We start from the raw sequence: 15,146 nt of genomic DNA on the forward strand, positions 1-15,146 counted from the left end.
AAATATAAATTATGAAATGACTACCACAGTCAAGTTAACACATCCATCAAAGAAGCAGCTTTTAAACTAAAGAAGATAGGACATTATCCAGTTCTGCCTTCTCGAGAACTGAAGGATAATCCATCAGCATGCTTTTCCTATTTACCTTCCACAGATTGTAAACCAGTAAGTCAGCTTTCAGGGCTTCCCTGGTGGCTGAGTGGTAGAGAATCCCCCTGTCAATGCAGGGTTCCATCTCTGTGTCTGGAAGATTCCCTGGAGGAGAGCATGGCAACCCACTCTAATATTCTTGCTTGGAGAATCCCACAGACTGTGGAGCCTGGTAGGCTGGAGTCCACGAGTCGGACCCGACCTAGTGACTGAGCAATTATAAAACCTCACCGTTCACTAGTCTTTCCCTTAGTGAATTATCTCCAAAGCTCAGCTATTTGTGTACTGTTTTTATGACGTTGGCTGTATCTTTCTGGTATCTTTGTTATTATTTCTCAGCTTCTCTACTTTTTTTTTTTAAATTTTATTTTTTGGTGGTTTTTGCCATACATTCACATGAATCAGCCATGGGTGTACATGTGTTCCCCATCCTGAACTCTGTGTTCTTTTTTAGTTAAATTTATTTTGAGGGGAATTTTTACATAATCACTGCTTGATGAGGACTGTAAAATCAATCTTGCTTCGCAAAAAATAGAGATTAACAGAAAAAAAAATCAGAAACCTACTGAGTTTTTAAAATAGGAAAGTGAAGACGTTTCTGTATGACAAAGGCAACCTGCTCCATTTACTATCAAGGTTCAGTGTATATCTCCCCGTGATTTCAGTGGTCTCACTTTTATGCCCTCCCAATATTATCAGCCTGAGTAAGCATTTCTATTAAGAGTTTCATGCACTTTACAGGTAGGATGATTTTCTTATGAATATGGTGGTTAGAGTGGACAACTACCTGAAATCAACCACTAGCTCAACTGGAGAAACAGGTCTATATGGGAAAATCAATAGTTTCTTTTATCTTTTTTTACAGAGGAAGTTTTCAAATCTTAGCAAGCCTAAAAAAATCACCTTAAAAAAAAGTGAAGCTGTTAGTTGCTCAGTCGTGTCCAGCTCTTTGCAACCTAAGACTGTGGTTAAAATGCACATTTTCTGTGCCTTGCCCAGGTCTAGACTAGAGCCCAGGAGTCCACATTGTAAAACAGCTTCCCAGATGACTGCAATGCAGGTATTTTCAGACCTTCACTTTGAGAAATGTGACATAGAGTTCAGTCTGTTACTGCATTTACCCATTCTTCAGTAACGGACGAGCAACTTCTGGGTGCTGCTGCAGAGAAGTGTGCCAAGAGGCAAGATTCAGTTCATGTCTCCATGTGGTATTTGATTGTCAAATGAGGTATACTAGCAACACTTCTCTAGAGGTTCAGGGTTAGGAAGGTCACTAGGGGCTGAAGCTGTGAGAAGACTTTGTGGATCCAGCTTGGAAGGCGCTGGTGATTTTTTTTTTTTTTTTGAGAGGGAAGATGGTGGAATCAGAGGGTTTCTGGAGTCAGGCCAACCTGAACTGAAGGTCTAGGTGAAAAGGCTAGAAGGGTCAAGTAAAGCATAGACACTTGTTCCTGGGGTTGGCTTTCCTCCAGGTCTTTACACAGGGACATGAAGACAGCTTTGAGGGAGAGTAATAACTTGGCATTCATGTTCAGGATGGACTGGATCTGCAGTACCAAAGGTATAGCAAGCAGTAGTGACAGAACACACTCAGTTGGAAAGAAACCCCAGTGGCAAGACTGAAAACAAACACACACCATACTGGCCTTGTTTGTACTTGTATGGGGGTGAGATGGTGTTCAAAGTGACAGGTGGCCCTGGAGGAAGGAGAGCACTTTTAAAAGACAAAGTGCAAAGGGAGCCTTAATTCAGCTTCCTTGAAGCCAGTGTAGGGAACAATCTGGTAAACAGGCAGAGGACCTGTTTTTGCTGAGCCAACTGACCCTTTCCAGCGTCTCCACATCTCTCTTAAAATAGAATCATCTTCCTCACACACTCCTCGCTGCTGCTGACTACCTAAATAATAGTAATAAAACACCGTCACCCGGAAATTGGGTTGAATAGGCCCCAAGTCACCAGCCGCTTTGGCCCTGGAGATGAACCTGAAACTTCTCAGGTGAACCCGCTAGTATTACCTCTCTCTAGCCAACTGATTTCTGAACTTTGTTGCACAGTGGACTCACCTGGGCATTAAAAGAGACAAAAGCAAACAAAAAACCAAACATCTAGTGCCCACATGTAAACGTGCAGCATAATTTGGAAACCATAGGTCCAGCCACATCTCCACAGCTTTTTATTTTTTTAATTGGAGGCTAATTACTTTACAATATTGTAGTGGTTTTGGCCATACATTGACATCCACAGCTCTTAAAAGACCAAATCCTCCTCCTCTGCCTTCAGCCAGGAGGGTGCCAGCGGCGGTTTTGGGGCCGGGTGGGGTCTGGTCCCCGCGCCGCAGTCTCCCTTCCCCCCAGCCGGGTGTGCACAGCTCGAGGCTCGCGTGCGCGGCGCGGGCCGGGAGGAGGCGGTGCTGGGGCCTCTCGGGCCCCGGAGGCGGCGGAACCGAAAGCCGCGGCGGGGGGGTAGCGGGGAGAACCGGGGAGGGGAGAGAAGGAGGGGCGGGAGTCGGGCGCGGTGGTGCGCGGAGGGCCGGGAATGCCCGCGGTGCGGGCCGCTCCGTGGCCGTGTCCAGGCGATGGCTCTCCGTCTGATCGCCGACTTCGATCTCGAGAAGGACGTGCTCCCGTGGCTGCGGGTGCAGCAAGCGGCGTCAGCGGCCGCCGGGGCCCGAGGCGGCGGCCCAGGTGCTGTAGGCGCGCGTCCGGCCGGGGGGCGGGGCAGGGCGAGGGGCGCGTCAGGCCCGGGGGCCGTGGGGGGCGTGGAGGCGGGACAGTCATTCATGTCTAGGGATTCTCGGGCTGCGCTCAAGTGGTGAGCACCGACCCAAAGCGGCAGCCTGTGCCCCCTGCCAGCCTGTGAAGTTTGGTCCTGAAAGGGGAAGGTTGCCCTCTTTAGAGTCTGGGCTTTGTCATCCTCACCCCGGGCCGCTGGGTGAAGGTTGGAGGGGCAGCCCCCGGGCAAAGTCTCGGCCGAGCTACACTGCTCCTTCTGGCGAGTCTTCCATCTTCTGGCTTACTGATTGCTCACAGTAAGTCACCTTAAGCAGAAAGGCAGGGGGCACTAGTGGTACCCTAAGCATCATCTCTTCAGGCAGGAGGAACAGCTGCCCAGGCTTTGCTCCCCTGGCGCAAGGCTGCGGGGAGTGGGAGAGGGTGGTTCTCTATGCTTCATTCACATCTCACCTGTTTTAAAAAGATTTGTCACCCGAGTAGGGGCTCTAGCAAGACTAGGGGCTGGAAGGTCTTTATGCAAAAAAAAAAAAAAAGATGCTCGGGTGTCCTGCCCTACTTTCTCAGGGTGGATTGGAATACATTCCCCGCAGTTGAGGCTTTGGTTTTCATGTGTCTCAGAAATCCTTTGATTTTGAAGGAGTCAAAAGCGACTTTTGAGCCTTCACAGCATTGATCAATTGAAACTTTAAAGAAGGGGAACTCCGTGATTTCTCAGGTTGTTTTGTAAGAAAACTTTGCTTCACATAATGTTGCATCTTCAGGACTTGGGTTCAGGTTCTGAGCAATGATACCCTGGAATCCCAGTTGTACACAGGAGCCAGCCACTTCAGTGTATGTTTCCTCCACTTCTGGTTTTCCTTAAGCACTGTAGACTGCTGGAAGGCACTTTTTGGGAAACAGCTATCAAACTACCAGTATCTACAACTCCTTTCCCGTCATCACTGGAGAAAGTTTTCTGTCCTGTGGTTTTAGCTGAATATTTGTAGGGTTCCTTATTTTGGCATGTTGGCTCTCTTGGTTCCAAATACAGAGTCATCTTTGCCTAGCTCAAGACTCCAGTTTGACTAGTGAGTTTGACCAAGGACTAGTGTCATTATTAGTAAAGGCTCACTTTGGCGGGGTGGGAAGGTGCTGCATTTTAAAAAGTCTTCTGGATGTCTAAAGAGTTTCTGAAGGTTTGTGCTTTTCAACACAAAGTGATCCTTTCTCTGGTGTGTATACTCAGTCATGTCTGTCTCTTTGTGATCCTGTGAACTATCGCCTGCCAGGCTCCTCTGTCCATATAATTTTCCAGGCAAGAATATGGAGCTGGTTGCCATTTCCTACTCCAAGGTATCTGCCCAACCCAGGGGCCGAACCTGTGTCTCTTGAGTCTCCTGCATTGGCAGGCAGATTCTTTACCATTGTGCCACCTGGGAAGCCCCTTTTCTCTGGACCGTGTCCTTATATAGCTAAGTGGCAGTTGCTTGAGAATGAGAAGTTAGATGAAGTGTGAAATGCCACAGTCTTATGTTTCAGTAATGTGTTGTGATTGAAAAGCTGTGTGTGAGCCGGTTAGATTTTGGCTTCCTTGTGTCTTTAATTCATCTGTGAAGACACGTAGACTTGTGCATTGACATTCCACCAAACAGCAGATACTCCTGGGTCCTCAGAAAGTAAACTTACTAGAAATACCAGCCTTTTCTCATATTGTTAGTATTTTGCTCCTACAGAGCAGCTTGGCAAAAATATTAGCCCTGTTATCCTAAAAGACATTGTTACTTCTGATAATCACCAGTGGTGGCAGCTAAAAAACCCCACAAGTTAATTCTTCTTCTGCTGTAATTTGTAGCACTGGCAGAGGAATCTGGAATTCTATTTTATCTCTAGCACAGCTCTAACTCCACACATTTGTGCAAATTATTTTCCTTTCAAAGTCTCAGCTGTTCAGATGTAAATTATGAATAATTATATCATTGTAAGTCTCCTCTCTGCACACTTGCTCTCTTAATTTGAAGCCTTAATGTTTTTACATAAATAAATACAGTTGAAGATTTCTTAATGGTGCTAAGTAGTACTCCTGATGTATGACATATTTCTGGCAAAAATAGCCAGAGAGCAAGGCTAAGTTGGCCAGGCAGAAATTTAGTGGGATAGCATTTTAGTCAATAGGGGTTAAGAAATAAGGAGACCAGATTTGGTTACTGCCTCTGTTCCTGGTTCTGGGTTGAACTTTGGGGAAATTATTTCTCCTGAAATAAATGAAGAAAATATTTGTTCTTTAAAAAAAATTAAAACAGTTATACAAAAGAATATTTTAACACATGTAAGCTATAAATAATATAAAAGCAAAACCATGTACCTGTCTTAAAAATAGAAAATAGCAGGACTTTTGATGGTTCTTGGGTCTCCCTATCTGATCCTATTTCTCTTCATCTGCCTCATCTATGTGTTGTTGCCTACAACCATTTAAACTTTTATATTTTCACATTTCTTCTATCTTATTTGTAGTTTTAACCTGTATCTATCTCCCTAAGCAAAGTATCATTTCATTTTCTTGTTTGTGAACTTTAAGTAAGTGAAAGAATATCATATGTATTCTTTCTGCTTTTTTTTTCCTTCTCAGTATTGTAAGATTTATCCATGTTGCCTGGTATGTGATGTGTGATGAATTGCTTCAGTGATGTCTGACTCTTTGCAATACCATGGACTGTAGCCCGCCAGGCTCCTCTGTCCGTGGGATTCTCCAGGCAAGAATACTGGAGTGGGTTGCCATGCCCTCCTCCAGGGGATCTTCCAAACCCAGGGATCAAACCTGGATCTCTTATATCTTGTGCACTGGCAAGCAGGTTCTTTACCACTAGCGCCACGTTGACTGCTATAGGGCATTACGTTTCACTGTTGTGTAGTATTCCATTTGTGTGCCTATACAATATGGTAACCATGGAGATGCAATGCTTAGATCTTTGTTTCAAGGAAGGGCTTGTCCCAAGTGCTGTGACTTGGTAACAGAGCCATCAGCTGTCAGCATCTTCAGGGTTGGCCTTGGCAGAGGGCTGTATCACCCAAGTTTATGCCCCTTTAGGTGTGCCCTCCTCTAATAAGGGGTTCAGGTAGGATATAAAAGCCTGGGCATTTTGACTCACACGGGACAACTGTGGCAATTCATTTCAATTCTGGAGCTTCCTTGATGGAGGACCCCAACGTCATCTGAGGCCACTGGACCTTTATTGTAGCTTGACTTCTTCCCCCGCCCCGATCCTGCTTCTTCTCCTTCCTGTTACAGGCATTATTGCCACTTTAATAAGCACAGTCTAGTAAATATCGTGTGTACTAAAGTGTCTCAGGGTGTTTCCTAGGGAACCTATCTTACTTGTCCTTTTCCTGATGGTGATGTTTGGGAGGTTTCTGGGGTTTGCTGTTATATTCAATGCTTTTACTAATCTTGTGCACGTCACCTGGTGCAAGTTTCTCTAGGACAGATGTCTGACAGTGAGGTTGCTGAGTCACAGGCTATGCACATCTTCACTTTTCCTGCGTGCTCAATTGCTGCAGTTCTGTCCAGCTCTTTACAACCCTATGGACTGTAGCCTGTCAGGCTCCTCTGTCCATGGGATTCTGCAGGCAAGAATGCTGTCGTGGGTTGCCACGCCCTTTTCTGTGGGATCTTCCCGACCCAGAGATAGAACCTGCATCTCCTGCATCTAAGACATTGAAGGCAGATTCTTTATCCATTGGGTTACCTCCTCAGTTCAGTTCAGTCGCTCAGTCATGTCTGACTCTTTGCGACCCCATGAATCGCAGCACACCAGGCCTCCCTGTCCATCACCAACTCCCGGAGTTCACTCAGACTCGCGTCCATCGAGTCAGTGATGCCATCCAGCCATCTCATCCTCGGTTGTCCCTTTCTCCTCCTGCCCCCAATCCCTCCCAGCATCAGAGTCTTTGGGTAGTACCAAATTGCTATCCAAAATACTTGTATCATTTGTGTTACCAAAATATTTTTGGTACCCTATATCCTTATAAGCTCTTGATTTTTCCAAGGGTTTAATTTCTTGTCAGACTGGTGGGTCTAAATAATACTTCTTTATGATCTGAGGTTAAACATCTCTATATACTTAACTGGCTATTTGTTTCTTCTTCTGTACGGTGTTCATCCTTTTGTCTATTTTTCTGTTGTGGGTTTTTTTTCCCATGTTGATTTTAAGGCATTCTTCATTCTGGATTCTAGTCCTTTGTTTATCATATATGTTCCAAGTATCTGTTGTCTTTTTTCAGTTTGTAGTTACCTTTGATAAATAAGAGTTCTTGATTATAATGTAGTCTAATTTGTGAGTGTTTTTCCTTTATGGTTTGTGCTATTTTAAAGAAACTTAGAAGCCATGAAGACATTTTTATATTAACTTCTAAAAGCTTTAAAGCTTTTCTTTTTGAATTTTGTTTTGTTTTTTTTAAATTCACCTGGAATGTATTTCTGTGTGTAATGTGATATAGGAATCAGGGGAACACTGGAGCCTTTAGAAGTAGTCTTGATATCTGTTACTTTTAAGCTGGGTGGTCGTTAAATGGTTTTATTTTGTTATTATCTATAGCTTACATGTGTTAAAATATTCTTTTGTAAACTGCATTGTTTTTCTCTGTTAATAGCTAGTAGTTCTACGGTCATTAACCAGATAGCCCTACCTTTTCTTACTGACAGCAAAACCACTTCCTTTACACATCATGTTTCCATATGCGTGTGAGTCTTCTTTTCTGGGTTTTAAATTTTGTTCCATTGGTCAATATAAGGTGAAGACATCTTAGTAACTATCTTTCTGTTAAGTCTTGGTAACTGGTAGAGTAAGTCTCCTCACCTCAGTCTCTGTTGGGGTCCTCTTGGCTATTTTATGCTCCTTGTTCTTACATTTAGATTTTGGAATCAGCCTGTCAGATTTCACCAAAAAGTCTGTTGGATTTTTTTATTTGAGTTACATTGAATCTATAGATCATCTAGGAGAGAAGTTGCATCTTTACGATATTAAATCTTCCCAACTGTGAACAAAGTATATAGCCTGTTCTTTATTTAGAGCCTTTTTATGACTCTTAACAAGTCTTAGAATTTTCTCTATGAAAATTTGCTAGATTTACTCCTGGGCTACTGTTAGTTTTTGTTGCTCTCATAAATGGCACATTTAAAAACATTATATGTACTATTACTGGTGTGTAGCAATATAATAGATTTTATATATTAGTTTTTGTGTCTAATGCTTAATCTCCTCTTGGAATGTATCAGATCCTCAGGAAACTTAAGAAAAAGTCTGTGGTATGTGAATTTTCTGAGGTTTCAATGTCACGTATACTTAAGACCAGGAAGAATGTGGGTTTCCATTCCTGTGTCCCCTTGTCTGCTTCGATTAGTACTAGATTTGTGAATTTGTTAGAATTTAGTAATATTCCAGACTGATCATTCTTTCTAATATTGTAATTATTCATCTTTTCCAGGGAAGTGATATATTGTACCAGGTGACTGCCTCAAGGGTAGTGCTTTGGTTGTTGCCTCCTAGATACCCCCAAACAGATTTGGGGGCTAGAGGATGGCTTGTCACGTTATTTTTCTTTATCGTTTCAGTCTTCTCTTGCCACTGTCCTTCCTGTTCACTGTTCCTCCCCCTACTTTCCTAGTCTCCTTTTCTGAGTCTCTTCTCTCTTTCTGGCTTCATCACCCCACCCTTGATTATGAAATATAAATCACATAATGACGTTTACTTCATAAGTTTAGGAATTATAGCACCTAGTCATGTTGGGCAGGAGGATTTATGTGAATTATTTACGGAATAGAAATGTCATAGGTATAATCATATTTAACACTCCTTGATCTGTGTTTTAGAAACTAGTCCAAATTTTTGTATAAGGCTGAGACTCCCCATGCTCCCATAGTCATTAGAAAGAAAAGAAATACTTTTATATGAGATTTATCTTATTTCATAGCAATTGGAACCCAAATCTGCATACTTGGTAAACATCTTTTAAAGTGAAATCACTGGTGTTTAGTACAGGATACGCTGAGCTGGATGAGACTATGTGGCAAACCAGCTTAAATTTCACGTGAGCTGTGACTTTGCCAACACCTTTAGCATCTACTTAGTTATATTTTTATATTAGATTTACTTTTATGCAAGTAACTGTCAAAATGCTACATTTTTTCTTCATGAACGCTGATTTAACTAAACTGTAAAATTAAACCACATTTCCTCATTTGAAATTGCTAAACTTCCTCCTGGACTTTCCAATGATGAACTGTGGGAGAATAGTCAGAATGAATAAGCAAAGAGGTTATTGAATAAGTCTTTTAAAAGGGTGTGTCTAAAACATGAGCAGCTAATCTGAAGAGGAAGGGCTAGTGGGTTTATAGTGTGTGGTGAGATGCCAGTGTCTGGATTTCCAGTATTGCCAAATTTATCTAATGCAAATGTCCTAAAGATGAGAACCATGTGCTTAATTGCAGGATTACTTAAGACTGCAATCATTGCTCCCTAATAGACCCATGAAGGCAATATTTTTATTATTTTCTTCAAATCTGTATATCATGATTACATTGTAAGCTGGTTATAATTGTGCTGTCTAATAAATATTGTTTAATGTATATTGTAAATATATACTTCAGTAGTTCTCAGTTCTGGCTGCCCATTAGAATAACAAAGCAAACTTAAAAACACACACAGGAGAGAGTAGGACCTTCACCAGCTCAAAAAATCAGAATATTTGGGGGCAGGATTTGGGCATCCATGTTCTTTCAAAATTTCCCCTGATGATTCTAACACAACCAGCCTTAAGAACCACTGATTTAATGGAATAAGCATATATCATTTGTAATCTACACTTGTTGAAGACTTTTTTTCTCTTAATATTATAGTGATTTGAAAATAGGTGTGCTTTTGCAAGGAAATTGGATTTTCTTAGCAAGATTCTTATAAAGCAGTTTCTTATCTTAGTTAAAAGCTTTTAAGTGTACTTTTGAGAAGTCCCAGCATCCTTATAATCTGGAAAGAAAAAAAAATACTTTGCAAAATATTGACACATTACATTCCAGGAGTTTTGAGTCATATGCAGGATGAAAAATAACTCACAGAAATTCTCTTTAGATGTCTGCAAAATCTACCTTAAAGGATTTTCCAGTAATTACCCATTTTCCTATTGTAAGTATGATAGAGGAAGCAGTTCATTCTGTTTACCTTTTCTTTGCTATTCAGCAGTAAGCTAACTGAATCATATTATTATCCTAAGAGACAAAGGAATTATTTTTTTTAATCATTGAGAAGTGTTTCTGATACCTCACTAGACACTGAAAGTTGTATATACACATATATAAGCAACACTCGCCCCTCCCTTTGCCGTGTCTGCAGAAAATCCATGCAGTTTCTTTCTGTGAAGAGTTTGGAAGTGAGATTGCAGGATGATGCCTGGGTTCTCAGTGAACCTGCTCTTCGCCTCTCTAAATGTTTCCCACTGCCAGCTCCAGTGCAGGCATTGAGCTCACCAATTATCCTGATTTTGTATCTTGATTTTTCCTTTTTAATCAGGAATACAGGCTAAATTTGCTCTGATTTATAGGGTATTTTGCATATTTTTTTCTGAATATTGGTATTTGTCATAATCAACATGATATTTTAAACATCTAAAAACACTATTCTTGTGTGGGGAAGATGAGTCAAGTTTAAGCAATTTATTTTGAGGAAATTGGGGAAATATGCATTTCTCACTGATTAATGATGGTAATTATCCATGCTGTTTCTAACCAGTGTTTAAATTCTTTAACTGTAGAATTCAGAGGAATATCCTAAAATTTTAGAAGAAAGGTGATGATCAGTTAACTTACAAGTTAAATGTTTTGTGTAAACAATCTTTATATCAGTCATTGAAGATAACCTTCATACAGAAGAGTATACAGATCACAGTGCACAGCTCAGTTAATCTTCACAAAGTGAGGCACCTCCGTGGAACCAGCACTCAGAGCAGGAAGAAGAACATTAATAGAACCCCAAAGATCCCCTTCATACTCCTTTCAGCTGTCATTCAGCTAGCACCATAGATTCTTTGTGCCATTTTTGAAACTTATGTATAAATTAAATCATACAGTTTGTGCCTTTTTGGGGAAGAGTGAAAATATGAGTTTCTTTTACTCAATTATTTGTGTATATATGTATGTTATAGCAAGTTAATTCATTCTTATTATTATATAACATTCCATTGTTTGAATATATCATGATTTATTAGTTCTTTGCTTGATGAATATTTTGGGTTTCCAGTTATGGCTATTATGAATCATAGTGCTGTATATGTCATATGTGTCATTTGCCAAATTATGTATATACTTCTGATGAGATATAAGTACACAGACAATTGTTGAGCCATATACATTCAGCCTTAGTAGATTCTGCTGGTTTTGTCCAATGCACACTTCATTAGCAAGATTTCCTTGAGATACTTGCTAATCACTACTTTCCTCTTCCTTAAAAGTCATTGCTAATCTGATCTCCAGTAAAATAGATTAGCTTTGCCTGTTTTTAAGCTCTATATGATGGAATTATCATTGTATTTGGCTTTTAAAATCTAATGCAGATACATTTTTGTTAGATATGTTTTTAAACATCTCCTTCTAGATATTAACTTGATTATTTCTGTTTAAGGTGTTTTGGAAAACAATTATGAGTGCTTACGTGTCCTAAATGTTGAACAAAACAGAAATATTATTTATACCTATAAGGTAAGTCTATATTCTTTTTTAAATTGTGGTAGAATATACATAACACGAGGAGGGCATGGCAACCCACTGCAGTATTTTTGCCTGGAGAATCCCCATGGATAAAGGAGCAAAGCATTCATGGGATCGCAAAGCATTGAACATAAAGAGCAGCTAAGCATGCAAACACATACTTAACATAAAATTTACTCTTTAACCATTTATATATATTTTTTTTTTCAACAGACTTTTATGCTTTATCTTTTTAAGGTGTAGTGAATAAGACTTGTTGGCATTTAATCTTTAACATATGACTTTTTATTTTGTGAGATTGAATAGGATGATTGAAATTCAGTCTTATGTAATACTTTTTCTTTTTTAAATAAAATAAAACTATACCCAATGTCTGATACAGTGCTCAAAGGTTTTGAATAAATGAACAGTTTCATCCTTTAGAGGAAAAATGCCAAGTAAGAGATATTTAAACTTAATCAATATGTTAAGTTTTTATCTTTGAGAAAACATTAAATATTATTACTGTACATCATCTGTTCAGATTTCTGTATACTCAGAGTTTTGAGGCATTATTATTTAACAGTGTGTTTTCAATGTTAACTGTTCTAAGGAAAGAAAATTTAACTTCATGGATAATTTTACTGTAATAGTGAAACATGAAAGAATAATTGCAGTGGCCAGTTTGCTTTGCAAGTTGTATTACTGTACTTTTTTTGCTTAAAGAAGTTATTTTAAGTTGTATCCATGGGGATGCTACATTCAAGGAATTCTATGATTCACGAAGTTTTTGGTTGTTGTTCATTTGCTTAGTCATGTCTGACTCTTTGCCAAGCTTCCCTGTCTTTTACCACCTCCCAGAGTTTGCTCAAACTCATGTCCATTGTGTCGGTGATGCCATCCAACCATCTCATCCTCTGCCGTCCCCTTCTCTTCCTGCCTTCAGTCTTTCCCAGCATCAGGGTCTTTTCTAATAAGTCAGTTCTTCTCATCAGGTGGTCAGAGTATTAGAGCTTCAGCTTCAACATCAGTCCTCCCAGTGAATATTCAGGGTTGATTTCTTTTAGGATTAACTGGTTTGATCTCCTTTCAGTCCAAGGGACTCTCAAGAGTCTTCTCAATACCACAGTTTGAAGGCATCAATTCTTTGGTGCTCAGCCTTTATTATTGTCCAGCTCTCATATCTACATGACAACTGGAAAAACCATAGCTTTGACTGTACGGACCTTTGTCAGCAAAGTAATGTCTCTGCTTTTTAAAACACTGTCTAGACTTGTTATAGCTGTTCTTCCAAGGAGCAAGCATCTTTTTATTTCATGGCTGCAGTAACCATTCACAGTGATTTTGGAGCCCAAGAAAATAAAATCTGTCACTGTTTCCATTGTTTCGCCGTCTATTTGCCAAGAAGTTTTATTTATAAGACTATCATGGACTTAGTCTACCTGCTTTCAGTATCCATCGTTCACATTCTTTTACAGAAATAAATGAAAGTAGAAAAAGATTTGCTCCTCCACTGTGCTGTGTTCTATAGACAGGCTTCCTCAGACTCACTGAGCTGTTTGTTCCTGGTTCCCTTTCACCGCTTGACCTGTGTTGCCATTGAAAACCTGTTCAGTCCTTCTCTGACATGCACAGCAGGCTACCTTTAGAGTGCTTATTGCTAATACTGGTTGAATTATTGCAGATTTCTTTTAAAACTAGTGAATTCCTAAACAATGACCTTTAATAAACATCTAGTTAATTTTTTCTTTTCAGGACAATAAGGGAAATGTCTTCTTTGGATTATATGATTACCAAACCAAACAAAATGAGGTAAAAATCACCATAAATTATAGTTTTCAGTTACTTTACTGCCTTTGGTTTTCCTTTTTTTAAGATACAAATTTATTTTATATTTTTTTGTCTTCCTTCTCTTGTCCTTTTATACTATCTTAAAAAAAAAAAAAAGTGAGGACTCCTGGACCAAATGTCAACTGTAGTCTTTTAGTCCTTTGAGATTTAAGCTGAACAGGTTCAAACCAATTATCCAGTATTCTGTAGGAATGTAGGAAGTCCACTGGCCTCCCTAGGATGTGTGTTTCCCAGAAGCTTAGGATGTCAGAATGACCTCTGACTCTGAGTTCTGCTTCTGCAGAACTTCACTGATTTTCTTCTCGTTACTTCTCAAAGATCCAGTGGTAGAATGAGCCTCTTTTTCTTCATCTTTCCCCAGACAGCTCACATAAGACATTGGTTAATGTGACAGGCTTGTCTAATTCTTGAGGCAAATGGGAGGAGGTCCTTTTGCATCTATGTAAAAATAATTTGTAAATATCAAGAGACTGAGAAGTCTATAAATGTACACTGTCACGAGTCATTCCAAAACACATTAGTACATGAAAAAGCAAGTTGCCAGAATAATGCATTCCATTTATGTTTTATAAAAAAACTTGCATGAAAATGACATAATATATGTGTGTAAATATATTAAAAACTCATTTTGGATGATCTGAAAGACTACAGAGTAAATTACAAAATGTTTCTTTTTCAAAAGGGTTTGGGATAGGGTGAATATAATGGAGAACTTAGACTTTTTGTTTGGTAGTGTTTGCATGTTTTAAACACTTACGAGACTATGTGTGTTATTACATAATTGAAAGGATGAAGCAGTTACAATTAAGTATATACATTCATGCCTCTTCTTACTTATAAATAAGAATCCCTCAGAGCAAGAATAAAGGAAACCATAATTTGTCACATGAATTCAGAGCTTTCTTATTAACTCAAAGTTTACTTTTCCTGACTTCGCAACGTTTTTTATCAACTTTTGGCCATTGCATTCTAGTATGTTTTCAGTGCTTTTTCAGTCTGCAAGTACTATTTACCTTTGTAATAGTTCTGCTAGTCACTGTTTCTCTTAACTGTTCTCTCCTGAAGTCTAAGATTCTATCTTTCCTTATACCCTGAATATGTTCTAAGGGAGTTTGCTTAATATAACTGTGATTGTCTCCATTTCCTCAGTCTGCACCTCACATCCCCTTTCTGCATGACCATTTTAATTTCCTTTGATATTCCAGGAAATAGAATCTTGCAACATTTAAACAATAAGAAAATAAAATACAGGTTAAATAAAAATAGCAGATTACTTTGCCAGTGTTCTAAATATGGACATCCTTTAGGAGATGCACTTGTGACAGTCTCTTAGACATAGTTAATGATGTCATAGTTATGTAATTTGATTAAAATGCTAACTTGCCTTCATAATCCTAATTGCTCACCCTTGAGTGCTTATTATGTGTGGCAGACATTGTAGTAAGTATTCTCACATGGATTATTTAACTCAGCACTTCTAAGGATCTCCCAAGATGTGTAGAAACATGATTCCTATTTTGCTGATGGGAGGATAGAATGGTTGAGTAACTCATCCAAAGTCACACAGCTAGCAAGTGACAGAATTAGGATTTGAGCCTGGGTCTAGCTTGGCTTCAAGGTCTGTGCTTTTAACTACTACACTGTGTTGTCTAATGGTTAAATTTCAGTGCCAAACATGGCCTACAATAGCAAACTTTTTTCTC

The 15,146-nt window shown here is 39.5% G+C and overlaps 1 protein-coding gene across 5 annotated transcripts in view; it reads left to right on the plus strand.

Moving 5' to 3' along the window:
- The first annotated feature begins 2,520 nt into the window (after positions 1-2,520).
- The window catches only part of GSAP (gamma-secretase activating protein), an 89,207-nt gene continuing 76,581 nt past the window's right edge, over positions 2,521-15,146 (plus strand). For 3 of the 5 annotated variants that reach the window (XM_069587809.1, XM_069587812.1, XM_069587814.1), the window contains exons 1-3: positions 2,521-2,834; positions 11,528-11,604; positions 13,348-13,404. In XM_069587809.1, coding sequence (XP_069443910.1) covers positions 2,726-2,834; positions 11,528-11,604; positions 13,348-13,404 — 243 coding nt within the window. In that variant the 5' untranslated portion in view covers positions 2,521-2,725. The remainder of the gene's footprint in view (positions 2,835-11,527; positions 11,605-13,347; positions 13,405-15,146) is intronic. The other 2 variants (XM_069587811.1, XM_069587813.1) reach the window with 1 other exon arrangement.

The sequence above is a fragment of the Ovis canadensis genome, chromosome 4, assembly GCF_042477335.2.
Source record: "Ovis canadensis isolate MfBH-ARS-UI-01 breed Bighorn chromosome 4, ARS-UI_OviCan_v2, whole genome shotgun sequence".
In the NCBI taxonomy this organism is placed as follows: Eukaryota; Metazoa; Chordata; class Mammalia; order Artiodactyla; family Bovidae; genus Ovis; species Ovis canadensis.